The sequence below is a fragment of the Pseudochaenichthys georgianus genome, chromosome 8 (genome assembly GCF_902827115.2).
Source record: "Pseudochaenichthys georgianus chromosome 8, fPseGeo1.2, whole genome shotgun sequence".
Taxonomy (NCBI): Eukaryota; Metazoa; Chordata; class Actinopteri; order Perciformes; family Channichthyidae; genus Pseudochaenichthys; species Pseudochaenichthys georgianus.
In genome coordinates this window covers 32014524-32027784 of record NC_047510.2, presented here as the reverse complement: position 1 = coordinate 32027784, position 13261 = coordinate 32014524, and the positions used below count along the sequence as shown (strand labels likewise).

The following is a 13261-nucleotide window of genomic DNA, read 5'->3' as shown; positions in this document are numbered from 1 at the left end:
CATTTTAGACAGCGGCTTATTATATTTACAGCCCTCAATAACATCCATTTTCTGGGCTCAATATGTGTCTTGGCCGTTTTCGTTGTGATCGCTAAATTGTAAATTCCCCTTGTTTATAATAATCACCGTTCCTTCAGCAGGATACTGTAGTGATTCAAAGTGTGATTTCAGCAAACGAGTGCTTTTGATTTGAAATCACTTCCGTGAGTTTCGCCCCGCCCCAAAAAAGCCTCTCAGACGCTCTTCCGTTTACTAACTTTACTTGTTTAATAAAGAAAAACAAATCGACGGTATACACGGATTGAAGTCCAACTACCATTCAACCTTGCGTGGGTTTTAGTTGAGGATATCAATATCCACCAAACTCTTGCTAGCTTTTAAGCTTAATGTAGGTCATTACCTGTTAATGATCAACATATCATTTTAAAATAATCAGTTTGTGGCTTGCCAATTGTTCAGATTTAAATAAAGCTTAAAATGCTTCATTTGCTTTCTTAGTCAATCAAGGCTTTAAATGAAGGTTCACTGTTTAAGCCGATTGTGTAACATAGTCTGTGTTTACTTTTAGGGATGTCCCGATCACCTTTTTTTGCTCCTGATCCGATTCCGATCATTTGATTTTGACAATTTGCTGATACCGATTTTTCCCGATCTGATCTTTATGCAATGCATTAAGAGAAAAAAACTGAAAAAAGCATTCAAGTTGTCCCTTAAGGTTATTTTTTTATTTAAATGACAGTACCCAACTATCCATGCTATCCAACATGCATATAGCTTCTTTTTTTCACAGCAGCATTGGATCAGTTCAGTTGTGCAGCATTGGATCAAAACAAAATAAAGCTTATCAGTAGTCCACCACAAAATAACCATGTAAACAAATTGAGTGGAAAGAGGTAGCTTGACTAGCTTCACAAGTTCACATTCAGTCACAAATAATAAAATAAAATAAAAATGTGGCTTAGTGCAGAATTCTAGCCTTAAGACTAACTAGTCAAGTAATAATGCAATGAGCAACAGCAGCTTAACATAACATGAATAAACAAAGTATTATATTTCCATCTTACTGGAGTAACACCATTCAAGAGTAATCAGCAGCGAACCACTTCAACACGTGTATTTCGGTGTATTAACGGCATTCATTTTGTTATTCTACAGTATTGTTGTTTTATAGTTATTTGTTAATGTAACCCAATTTGTGTTCTTTGAAATTGAAAAGGATATCGCATTGTGTTTGTTACTTTCGTTGCAGTTGTATATGTCTTAAGTGTAATTTGGATTGGCTTCCTATTTATGGACATGTTTTTATTTTGAAGGAGAGGTAGCGCTGTTGACAGGAAGTTGTTGTTGCTTTGGAAACAACGTGACGGAGATTAACGGAGAAAAGTAATATCTACATATAAAGATGGAGAAAGTAAACGATAACGTTTATGGTTAAGTGTTAGCACCCCCCGAAGAGGCACAAGCTCTTACGTTGATATTGGAGATTTCAATAAATTCAATTTGAAAAAAAAACGGGGGAAACAATGAAAAAACAAACAAAACGAATTTCCAAATAACGAAATTGAAACCCGAATAGTACTCCAACGAACGAATATTCGGATATTTGGGTACAGCCCTAGTGTACTCGCCGTGTTGTTGGTGGTGTTTGTTTCTCAGGTGGCGTGTTAGATTGGTCGTGTTGAACGTAGCTCTGTTATTTCCACCACGCGGAACCTCCTTCTTGCAAACATTGCATCTGGCTGTTACACTGCCTTCGCTTTCAATTTTATAATACTTCCAAACTGCTGACATTTCTCTGTCCCGACTCCCGAGTCACCAGCTGAACGTAGCCTCTCGTTAGCTTACTGCTACTATTAGACACTGCGCCCACTCTGTTGCCAGATTTGAGAGAAATAAGCAACCAGGTCTGAAAACAAGCCCAAAAGAAGCAACACATACATGATGTTGTGTAATTTTAAACCAAAACGAAGGCCTCAGGATTAGGGATGTCCCGATCACCTTTTTTTGCTCCCGATCCGATTCCGATCATTTGATTTTGACAATCCGCCGATACCGATTTTTCCCGATCCGATCTTTATGCAATGCATTAAGACAGGGCTATTCAATTACACATTCAATTGGGCCAGATTTTATAACTACAAAATTCAGCTGGGCCAGACATTCAGCGGCCTGTAAAAAGCGGGTAATGACACATTTTAAACCAACACATATTACTGCGATGAAAAACATGCCATTTGTATTCATTGTTCATCTAACAAAAGTGCATAAAAACACAACAAATTAGCATTAATTTAACAGAATCTGAGGCATCTCAAAGTGCATAAAAAAAAAGTGCACAGTTGTAGCATTACATGTGTTCGCTTTAGAAGTAAAATATTCAGATAATTTTTTTCGACCCAGACACATTACAAAGTGCATTTAAATACAAAAATAACTGTCAAACCCTTCAGTGCACAAACCCATAACAAGGGATAAGGGTAACTAACATGAATGAATACTACACTACACGTCTACTATGGTAAACTAGGTGCTTACTATCACCGCATGTGTGATCATGTGTCATCGCTGACTTTCTCAATGGGAGAAGTGACATTTTTAGTTTTGAACAAGAGCAGTGATGTTTGGCTCATAGGATGTCAATGCAATCCTAAGACATTGGTGAAGAGTGCTGTCAGTCAGGGAGCAGCGAGTGCTACTTTTGATTGAGTTCATGTGTGAAAAGCTTGACTCACATTTGTATGTTGATCCAAACATACTGAGCACACAGATCGCTACTTTCTGAACGAAGGGAACTGCTGTTTGTTGACATCACTCCAAAACTTCGCTGGCCCGTTAGTGCGCTGCGCTTGGGGCATCCGGTTACGGATGAATGCATGTCAATAAGTTTCAGTGTACATTTCCCCTCGTCGATGGAGGGGACCACTTCCTTTGCTCTGGTGGATACGCCCCCCTCCATTGCAACAGTGAAGGGGTCTCTGACAAAGCCCATCACCTCTGTGGGCAGAGCAAGTCCATCCAATTGACCAAAGTTCTCTTTCAACCTCGCAATGAAATCTGTCATCACATCCGTGATTTGTGCCGGGGATGTGATGTGTTTGTGGAGCGTCGGAAAATGCAGCATCCGACCCGTACTCAAGTCGGTCGCGAAAAGGTCCAGCTTGACTTGGGCAATGACTCGCGCATCTGCTCCACAAGATCAATGACCGTTTTGTCTTTGTTTACACTTCAGAGTTGAGAGAGACATGTTTTAGAGTTGCTATCATAGGACCACCGTTACTAGCACCACTAGATGCACTTTCAAAAAACGTGCTGCGTTGTGGTTTGGTGGTTTCTAGCAACGCGGAGTGTTGCGTTCATGGTCTGTACTAGTGTAGGAATTTGGGCACGAGAGGCTGGGCCACTCGGGAGTTGGTTCTGGGCCGCATCTGGCCCGCGGGCCGCCATTTGAATAGGCCTGCATTAAGAGAAACAAAAGGTAACCGATAACGACTGGTCATCCAACGCGATGATTTCAGCTATCTTGGCTGTAATTTCTTTGGCCTTTTCTCTGTTCTGGGGCAGTTTCTCTTTCCTTTTAAAAGTGTTGGTTGTTTCAGTGCCGTTACCTGAGTGGCCGCTGTGTACTCGTCCTGTTGTTGTTGGTGTTTGTTTCTCAGGTGGCGTATTAGATTGGTCGTGTTGAAAGTAGCTCTGTTCTTTCCACCACGCGGAACCTCTGCCTTGCAAACATTGCATCTGGCTGTTACACTGCCTTCGCTTTCAATTTTATAATACTTCCAAACTCCTGACATTTTCTCTGTCCCGACTCCCGAGTCACCAGCTGAACGTAGCCTCTCGTTAGCTTACTGCTACTATTAGACACTGCGCCCACTCTGTTGCCAGATTTCAGAGGAATAAGCAACCAGGTCTGAAAACAAGCCCAAAGAAAGCAACACATACATGATGTTGTGTAATTTTAAACCAAAACTAAGTCCTCAGGATGACTTTAAGACGTGGACATGGTCATTTTTGTTTTGTAACATTAAATTAAAAAAAATATTTTATTAAAAAAAAAAAAAAAATCCCGATCCCCGATTTTTTTCTCCCGATTCCGATCTTTTTGAAAATTACATGATCGGCTCCGATCCCCGATCACGTGATCGGATCGGGACATCTCTATTAACTTTGAACCAGCGCCATATAGACTGAGAGTTACGTCATCTCCGTTCACTCCAATGGACCACATTTGTACAGCAATGGCGGATCGTGGAGCCTCTCAATCGTTCCCCGGAAGTTAGCGCCAAGGCTAGCAGAGCTGTAGAGTTGCAGCATAATAGACCGTTCGTGAAGGTAAGAAGAAGTTTAAAGATTTATATTGCGGATATTATCAGTACATCTGATTCAAATTAACATGTGTATTAAAGGATGTCAGTGGATTATCCCTAAATTAGTAGATATAGGGAACGTTTACAGATAACAGATTAAGCTAGTAGCCAATGGGGACGCACTCCTGAAAGTCCCGCCCACCTGGGAGGTTTGTGTCAGAATCTCAAACAAAAAATGAGGGAGCGCAAACGAGAGAGCTGCAGCGAGAGCAAAAGTGTGATCATTGAGAAAGAAGACACAAGAACTGCAAACAAAAACCTAAGTTTATACCTAGGGCGACTGTGGTCGTCTTTCAACCAGAAGGTTGTGGGTTCGATCCCAGCCCATGCAGTCAACATGTCGATGTATCCTTGAGCAAGATACTTAACCCTGAGTTGCTCCCGATGGCATGGCCAACGGTGTGTGAATATGTATGCATGTTAGTGCATGTCCTAACATACACTGCTCAGTATGAATGGGTGACATGTAGTATGTAAAGCGCTTTGAGGGGTCTTAAAGACTGGATAAAGCGCTGTATAAGTACAGTCCATTTACCATTTATGTTAAAACAAAGAAAAAAGACATATAGTTTACATGATTACACAAATGATTTGTTTGTAACTTATAGTTTTATTTTTAAATTTTATTTTATTTTGCTTGACTCAGTTTTTTTTCTTTTAAACTCATAGTTTTGCTTTATTCTGAGAAAGTGTTGCTTTATCTTTATGATACAAAACTAATCCCATATTCAAAGGGGAGAAACATTTCCGGAAAGTTTCCATGGGAAGTTAAGCTGGGGGATTTTGGAAATATTCGATGCAAAATGAAACAAAAAACATGACATTTCAACTGATTTAAAAAAAGAAAGAAAGTAGAACAGAACAAGTTTTTATTATTGTATTGAACAATTATTTGTTTAATTGAAGAACGAAAACAGGAATGTTGAGTTAAATGTTACTCATCCCCCCAACCCCATTTGTTAAAAAATGGACAAAAATGAATCCCCCATCCAAAAATGCAGCCTGCATGATCGGCCTGTAGGGAGAGATGGCCCTGGGCATTTATAATGTGTTTAGTTTGTTTGTGGAGTTAAGGCAGGAAATTAGCAAGGAGTGTCACATGGCTGACCTGTGTCCTAATGCAGCGCTCCTGCCAACATGCTGTAAAAGATACACACCCATTTAAATATAAGCTCCAATGAAAGGATTCAAGCATTTAGAGATCGGTTGAGCAGCAGAGATTCAAGAGGACGAAGTGTTAAGAGCATTATGGACTTTTCAACAACAGTGATCTTGGCAGGGCTGATCGTAGCTCTGTTGTGGCTGTGCAGTGTCAAAAACAGAAGAAAGTATCGCCTGCCTCCAGGACCCTATGCGCTTCCTCTAGTAGGAAACCTGCCACAGCTTGACAAAAATGCACCTTTTAAAAGCTTTCTCAAGGTAAGACTAAATGTAATCGGACAAGAATAATGAGAGACGACGTCAAACTGATTTTTTATCACAAGGAAACATTTGCATTACAAAAGCAATAGTTAATTTGCAGCCTTTAATTTCCCCAATGTGTTTTCTAGTTCAGTGAAACCTACGGTCCTGTGATAACAGTGTACCTGGGCTGGCAGCGGGTGGTTGTTCTGGTAGGATACGATGCCGTGAAAGAGGCTCTGGTGGACCATGCAGATGACTTCACTGGCAGAGGTCCACTGCCGATTCTGATGAAAGTGACCAGTGGCTACGGTAACAACAGCACAAATAATGTTTCTTTGTCAAGGGACAAGTGATTTCCGAATGGTTTTAGGTCTGCATGTCTCTGTGTTTACATGTATCTATAAGACCTCAGATCGTCACAAAACAACCATTTCCTTTTGTCAGGTTTGGGGATCAGTAACGGGGAAAGCTGGCGCCAACTTCGACGTTTCACACAGACAACCTTACGAGACTTTGGGATGGGACGCAAAGGCATGGAACAGTGGATCCAAGAAGAGAGCCAACATTTGAGTGATCGCTTAAAAACGTTCAAAGGTGTGTTTTCAGCTGTTGTGGGAGACTGGAAGCATTGCTCGGATGTTTGCATCTCTCTTGCTTCAGCTGCACTCTTTAAGCCTTAGGCTATCTCTTTTTGATGGCGGTTGGTTCAGAGTAAACATAGACTATGTTACACAATCGGCTTAAACAGTGAACCTTCATTTAAAGCAGGGGTGCCCAACCAGTCGATCGCGATCGACCGGTCGATCGCGGGGAGATTCCCAGTCGATCGCGAGATGTGTCTAAAAATAGAACAACAATATTCAGTTGTATCGTTAATGTCCTATAACATAATCTTCCTGTGCCAGAATAATGCACTTGAACGCATCAAAGCTTTGTGATTGGCCGGCGTGTCCCCATGTGTCGGGGCGTGGCTTGTGGGCAGTGGGCACTAGTTCGCTGACGTTGTCCGTGTCAACAGGAGTGACAGTCCGCACACACACAACACCGCAAAAAAGCCCCAAATATATCATTTTCACTCCGAGTGGGAGGATGATTCTTTTTGTATCTATTCCAATTCAAAGTCCATCTGTCTCATCTGCAATGCGAGCGTGGCTTTATCGAAGAAGGGTCTTTTAGGAGCGGCATTTCAAAACAGTGCACAAACGCGACGAGACGGAATTCCCTCCTCATTCTGCCCTACGCTCCAAATGGGAGGGGCCTGAGAGGACAGCTAAATGCACCGCAATCCATTTTCACCAGGCGCAACAACAAGAGCAAGGCTGCTACCAGAGCATCTTATCGTGTCAGTCACGTTCTTGCGAAACACATGAAGTCTTTCAAAGACAGCGAAGTTGTGAAAGAAGCTTTCCTGGAGGCTGCGACGCGCTTTTGGGGGACAGTAAAAATAACAGAAGCATTTCAACAGGTTTTTGATACAATACAAACTCAAGTTAGATACCGTTATTAATCAGCTGTAAGTTTTTGTTTGTTTGAACTTATTCATTATAATTATTGTACAAAATGGTATAAGAATGCAAACATTAAGATCTGTTCTGTTTAAATTGATTATAGTCTATTATCAATTCAGGTTAAGAAACTAGTGTTGCTTGCATCCTATTTTAAAGGCATTTATTTGTATACTCGACTAAAATGCAACAAAAAAAAGGGTTTGATTCTATTAATTTAGTCTTTTTTATTGCACTTTGGCAGCAGATTCCTGTGTAGCTTCAGATCTGAGTTGTCTTATTAGTAAGCCTAATTTATACTTTTGTAGCAACACTATATATATATATATATATATAATGGCAAAGAAAGGGTTCAGAGTATTTTCTTTTTTCCTGTGTCATATGTGGCAGCACTGTTCAATGCTTCTTGAAAACATTACCCACTGTAGTATGTGACGTGTGAATAAACTCCAACTCTGTATCAACAACACTGTTGTGTAACTTCAGTTAAATACTTGTATGTGTGTAGATTAGAAAGAGGAAAGATAAAGGATCTGCAGTATTTTATGAAGTATTAATCGTACGAAGGTCAGTTTTATACAAGTAGAAGTGTGTATTTACCTGGCAGTAGGCTGTCAGTAATGGCTACGCCTCTCTATTTGGACTGGTAGATCTCGGCAGACTGGCAACTTTAAAAGTAGCTCTCGGTTCAAAAAAGGTTGGGCACCCCTGATTTAAAGCCTTGATTGACTAAGAAAGCAAATGAAACATTTTAAGCTTTATTTAAATCTGAACAATTGGCAAGCCACAAACTGAATATTTTAAAATGATATGTTGATCATTAACAGGTAATGACCTACATTAAGGCTAAGAGTTTGGTGGATATTGATATCCTCAACTAAAACCCACGCAAGGTTGAATGGTAGTTGGACTTCAATCCGTGTATACCGTCCATTTGTTTTTCTTTATTAAACAAGTAAAGTTAGTAAACGGAAGTGCGTCTGAGAGGCTTTTTTGGGGCGGGGCGAAACTAACGGAAGTGATTTCAAAACAAAAGCACTCGTTTGCTGAAATCACACTTTGAATCACTACAGTATCCTGCTGAAGGAACGGTGATTATTATAAACAAGCGGAATTTACAATTTAGCTATCACAACGAAAACGGCCAAGACACATATTGAGCCCAGAAAATAGATGTTATTGAGGGCTGTAAATATAATAAGCCGCTGTCTAAAATGGACAACATTGTTAGGAGATTTAAACTATAGCCTACAGCGATTCTGCACTGTGGTCACTCCGCCGCCTCTCGAGTTTGTTTTTTCAAATCAGCTGCTCTTCATTATTCCAGCTATATTTGACGAGTGATACAAATATTTGTTACCACAAGTTCTTAAGGAAACTGACACTGTTGGACTCGGTTCTAGTTTGACTTCTACCAGAAAGAAAAATAAGTACTTTTACTGTATAGCTACTAATACAATAATAAGTCCCCTCCATAATGCATGTTTTTCTGCTAGCCTTGAAATACTAATGGTAAAAATATAATGTTACCATTAGTTCTTAATGAAATTGATACTGTTTGACTTTGTATTAGTTAGCCTACTATTGATTGACTTCTTACAGTGTTGTGACATTAACAGATACCACCTTTTTTATATAGTATTTAAATTAAACAAAAACGCTGGTTCTAACCATAGTTCTTCTAACACATCCAAAGTGAGCTTAAACATGTTCAAACCCCAGCAAAGTTAGCCGTTTTTAGCATTTGAAAAACAGTTGTATGGCAGGTAAGATGAATTCTCAATGGATGTTGTGACCTGCCAACACCACCTTTTGTAAGATGAGTCCAACTGTGTTTCCCTCTTCCCTTCCAGCCAAGCCATTGGACCCCTCATTCTTGTTGAGTCTCAGCGTGTCCAACGTGATCTGCTGCCTGGTGTTTGGCCAGCGCTTCAAATATGAAGATGAGAAGTTCCTGTCTCTTCTGCAGATAATAACAAACACCTTGAGATTTGCTAGTAGTCCCTGGGGTCAGGTAAGGGGAGGCCCGAATCCTACTTAATATCATGTCTATGATTAAGTTAAATAGAAGTTGGGACAGGTAATGGTGGAAATATTCAGAGAGAATACTGTAAAGATGCATTCACATCATACTGTGTGCCTCTGCTGACGCTTTAGCACAATCGCTCAAAATTGTCTCCAAGCGCTGCGCTCAAAGTTTAAATTATTTAATGAAATTCACATTGCGTTTCATGTGAATGCAGCTTAACAATAATATACAGCATTTTGCAACGATAGCCACAACACACTGAATACATTATGAACCCCTGTGGAACAAAGCTTGAGTGTACTGTCTGCCTCCCTGATACAGATGTACAACGTCTTTCCCCTTATCGTGGAGCATCTTCCCGGCAGCCATAACACTGTTTTTGCCCGGATTGAGGAGATAAGAGGGTTTGTGTCCATGCAGATCCAAGAGCACAAAGAGACAATGGACCCAAGCTCACCGAGGGACTTTATTGACAGCTTTCTCATCCGAAGCAATCAGGTAGGACTGGACAATTTGCTTTGTTTAAGGGTCCCATGTCAAGCCAACAAGGCGTGTAGGACAGAGAGTGAATACACATACTATACAGAGATGCTGTGAGAGAAACCAATGTGATTTTGGAACATTGAACAATGTAAATCTATTCTAGTAGACCTCAACAATGGAATTATGATCAGTAGAAATGGCCATGACATGGGACCTTTAAGAAACCCGAGACCACACTGCGCAGTATAACTTTGATCCTGGAATTTCTTAAAATTCCTCTGTATCCAATTAGACATACCTTCACATTAATTTGGATGCTAAGAAAGGTTTCCCTGATGTACTATGGCAGATGTCATCAGAAAAATATATATTCGCTGTTTGCTGTGCATTTTGTATTATTTATACCAATATAACATCTCAGGAAAAGGACATTCCTTCAACGGAGTTCCACCATGAAAACTTGGTCTCGACTGTGCTGTTTCTCTTCCTGGCAGGAACGGAAACAACCAGCTCAACCATTAGATATGCTCTCAGTTTGTTCATAAAATACCCAGACATTCAGGGTAAGTCCCCCAACAGGAAACACAGCCCTTTTTGACCAGTTCTACAAACATCTATAATCCAGTATTTACCTTTAATGTTTTGCTTGCTCCCGTACAGAGAAAATGCAGCATGAGATTGACACTGTGATTGGACAAAGTTGTCCTAGCATGGAGAACAGGAAGTCCCTCCCCTTTACTGATGCAGTCATCCATGAGGTGCAGCGCTTTCTGGACAATGGCCCATTCAGCCTCCCTCACTACGCTCTCCATGACATCTCTTTCAGGGGTTACACAATCCCCAAGGTATTGTCCATCCCAAGATATAATATCCAATGACAGAGACAAATCCTTATTACACTAACATATCTCTCACATGTCTTAATAGGACACTGTGATTATTCCTTTGCTTCACTCTGTGCTGAAAGAGGAAAAGCATTGGGAGACTCCCTGGACCTTCAACCCTAAGCACTTCCTGGACCAGAATGACAACTTTAAGAAAAATCCTTCTTTCATGCCTTTTTCTGCAGGTAAAATGCGGCATTCCACCAGTTGATACATCAACCCTTAGCATGCTGAGGAATATTAATATTAGTAGTTTTTTTTGCTAAAACCTGACTCAATGGCCAGTAACAATCGTAAACGCAATTGTATTTTCATTTTGAAGTTTGTGGTTTTATCTCTTCACAGGGAAGAGAGCCTGTGCTGGCGAGTCTCTGGCTCGCATGGAGCTTTTTATCTTCCTAGTGTCACTGCTGCAGAATTTCACTTTTTCCTGCACTGGAGGCCCCGACACCATCAACCTCAATCCAGAGTTCAGCAGCTTCGCCAATATACCTCGCTCCTCCGAGATCATCGCCACGCCGCGTTGAGAACAGGAAGTCCATTTAGACTGAGCTTATCATTGATTGAAGCATTCTGAGTCGAGGACAACTCGATCACATATATTGCTTTTTTGTGATTTTGCACTGTTTGCTGTAAAGATGATGTTTGCTGTTACCTGGCAGACACATACTGTAAAGATACAACATAAGGGAACAGCCGGAATGATTATGCATCCTCTTATCTTCTGCTTTGGTTGTCTTTTAACAATTCTTAGTTACTCAATTAACTATCAACATGCCGTCTTAAACAAAAACAAAAAAAAGTATTTCTGAAATATGGATTTGTATACATACACATGGCAATAGATTACTTCTGTATACCTGTTGGAAAGTCTTTGTTGTGTTTGTGTATTTACTGAATTTATTCCAAGTAAAATTTCATTGGAAGAAAATCTATCAAACAAGAACAAAAACACCCAACACATCAAATATATGATCTCTTTTTAAAAGATTATAAAAATCTCTGCCTTCCATTGGCATTTCAATCAAAGTCAGATCACTGAACCTTGAAAGAGATAAGGTACATTTGAGTCCTTTTCCTTTGACCTGTAAAACGTCTTTCCAGAGGTGGAAACTTTACTTGAGTATTTCCATTTAATTGTTCTTTAAACTTCTACTCCACTACATGTATTAGTCATCTTTAGCTGCTTTTAACAAAATGCATCTCTACAAAATAAACTAGCGGACTAACTCTTTAAGCCACATAAGAGTCCAATTATTTAAATATTTTACAGAAAGTCAAACAGAACTTTGTTTGTCGACAACAGTAAAATGCTTTTTAAATATGTAAGTCTATTCTCCTCACTTTACCTGCACTATCTGATGTTGTTAAATGTAATTTTCCCCGTTGCGGACAAATAAAGGATTTTTGATTCTTATTAATTATGCTGATACTACTTTTGTACTTTTTCTTAAGTAAGATTTTGAATGCAGGACTTTCACTTGTATTGGTACTTTTACTTAAAGGTGGGGTAGGTAAGTTTGAGAAACCGGCTCGAGATACACTTGTTATATTGTTGTTATATTCCATGAAATGCTCTTAACATCCCGATAGTAATGAATATCTTAAGTGCTTTAACAAAAAATCATAGACTGTATATATAAATGGACGTAGGGTCCGTGACGTCACCCATAGGATTCTACAGAGTTGCCGAGAAGCCCTTAGTAGGCGGAGTCGGCCACTAACGGCTCGACAGTGACGTCAGAGTTCAACTCCCGCCTGTTCCAGCCTGCTCCAAATAAGGGCAAAGAGGCGGAGCCGAGGCGGGACCTGCTGCCACCGAGCTGGAAGTTCCAGAGCTAGCTGAAGCTACCAAGCTAAGCTAACATGCTCCCCATCTGCACACTGCCGTCGTATTTACGTTTCTAAGGTAAGCGGCCTTGAAACTATTCAGCAAAACTATAAATAATAATCTAAGTTATTGAGTTTTTAGCATAATACTTCAGAATCTTAAAACCCCTTAACGTTTGTATGCAATTGTGCTAAATTCAACACTGGAATCAAGTAAATATCAATATGTTTGCATGACATTAGTTATTTATATTTTTATATCACTTAATTACACGTTTAATACATTTAAGTCAAGCTAAGGTACATGTGATGGTAGCTAGTTAGTGCTCTTACCTGTGAGGCCTCCTCCAAACAGCATAATAACCAGACTGTATCATTAAAACTAAGTACCAGTTCTAGATCCTTGACTTTAGACAAACAATTCAAAAGACAACATGTATTTAAAGACCAATCTTTATTTGAATGTGCCTCTTAACCTGAGATATTAGTTATACAGTAATAGTATTGACAATCTAAAAAAACTGAGGAACTCAACAGTCAACTTTATGTTTCTTATTGTCCAAAGCATTTATTATTTTCATTTCCCCCCTCTCATATTCAGTGTGGACGGATTGAGACAGCGTGGTGTCCAGAGGGCTGCAGAGACTTCAGGGAGAAACCTCTGTGATGGACGTCCTGTCTGTTGGTTTGGAGAGGACTGAGGGTCTTTCCTCTGCGAGGAGGACCAGGCCTGATGGAGGAGCCCATGCTGGGCACAGCTGA

The 13261-nt window shown here is 40.1% G+C and overlaps 1 protein-coding gene across 1 annotated transcript; it reads left to right on the top strand.

Moving 5' to 3' along the window:
- The first annotated feature begins 5038 nt into the window (after window positions 1–5038).
- LOC117450988 (cytochrome P450 2G1-like) lies at window positions 5039–12090 on the top strand. Its single transcript, XM_071204111.1, has 9 exons — window positions 5039–5783; window positions 5915–6077; window positions 6213–6362; window positions 9127–9287; window positions 9624–9800; window positions 10207–10348; window positions 10446–10630; window positions 10713–10854; window positions 11015–12090. The coding sequence occupies exons 1-9, from the start codon at window positions 5613–5615 to the stop codon at window positions 11194–11196; spliced, it is 1473 nt and encodes a 490-aa protein (XP_071060212.1). The 5' UTR covers window positions 5039–5612; the 3' UTR covers window positions 11197–12090.
- Window positions 12091–13261: the final 1171 nt, after the last annotated feature.

Coding starts and splice junctions, on each gene's coding strand:
- LOC117450988 (XM_071204111.1), top strand. CDS start 5,613: ATGGACTTTTCAACAACAGTGATCTTGGCAGGGCTGATCGTAGCTCTG. Junction 9,288..9,623: donor CTAGTAGTCCCTGGGGTCAG/GTAAGGGGAGGC, acceptor TCCCTGATACAG/ATGTACAACGTCTTTCCCCT. Junction 10,349..10,445: donor AAAATACCCAGACATTCAGG/GTAAGTCCCCCA, acceptor GCTCCCGTACAG/AGAAAATGCAGCATGAGATT.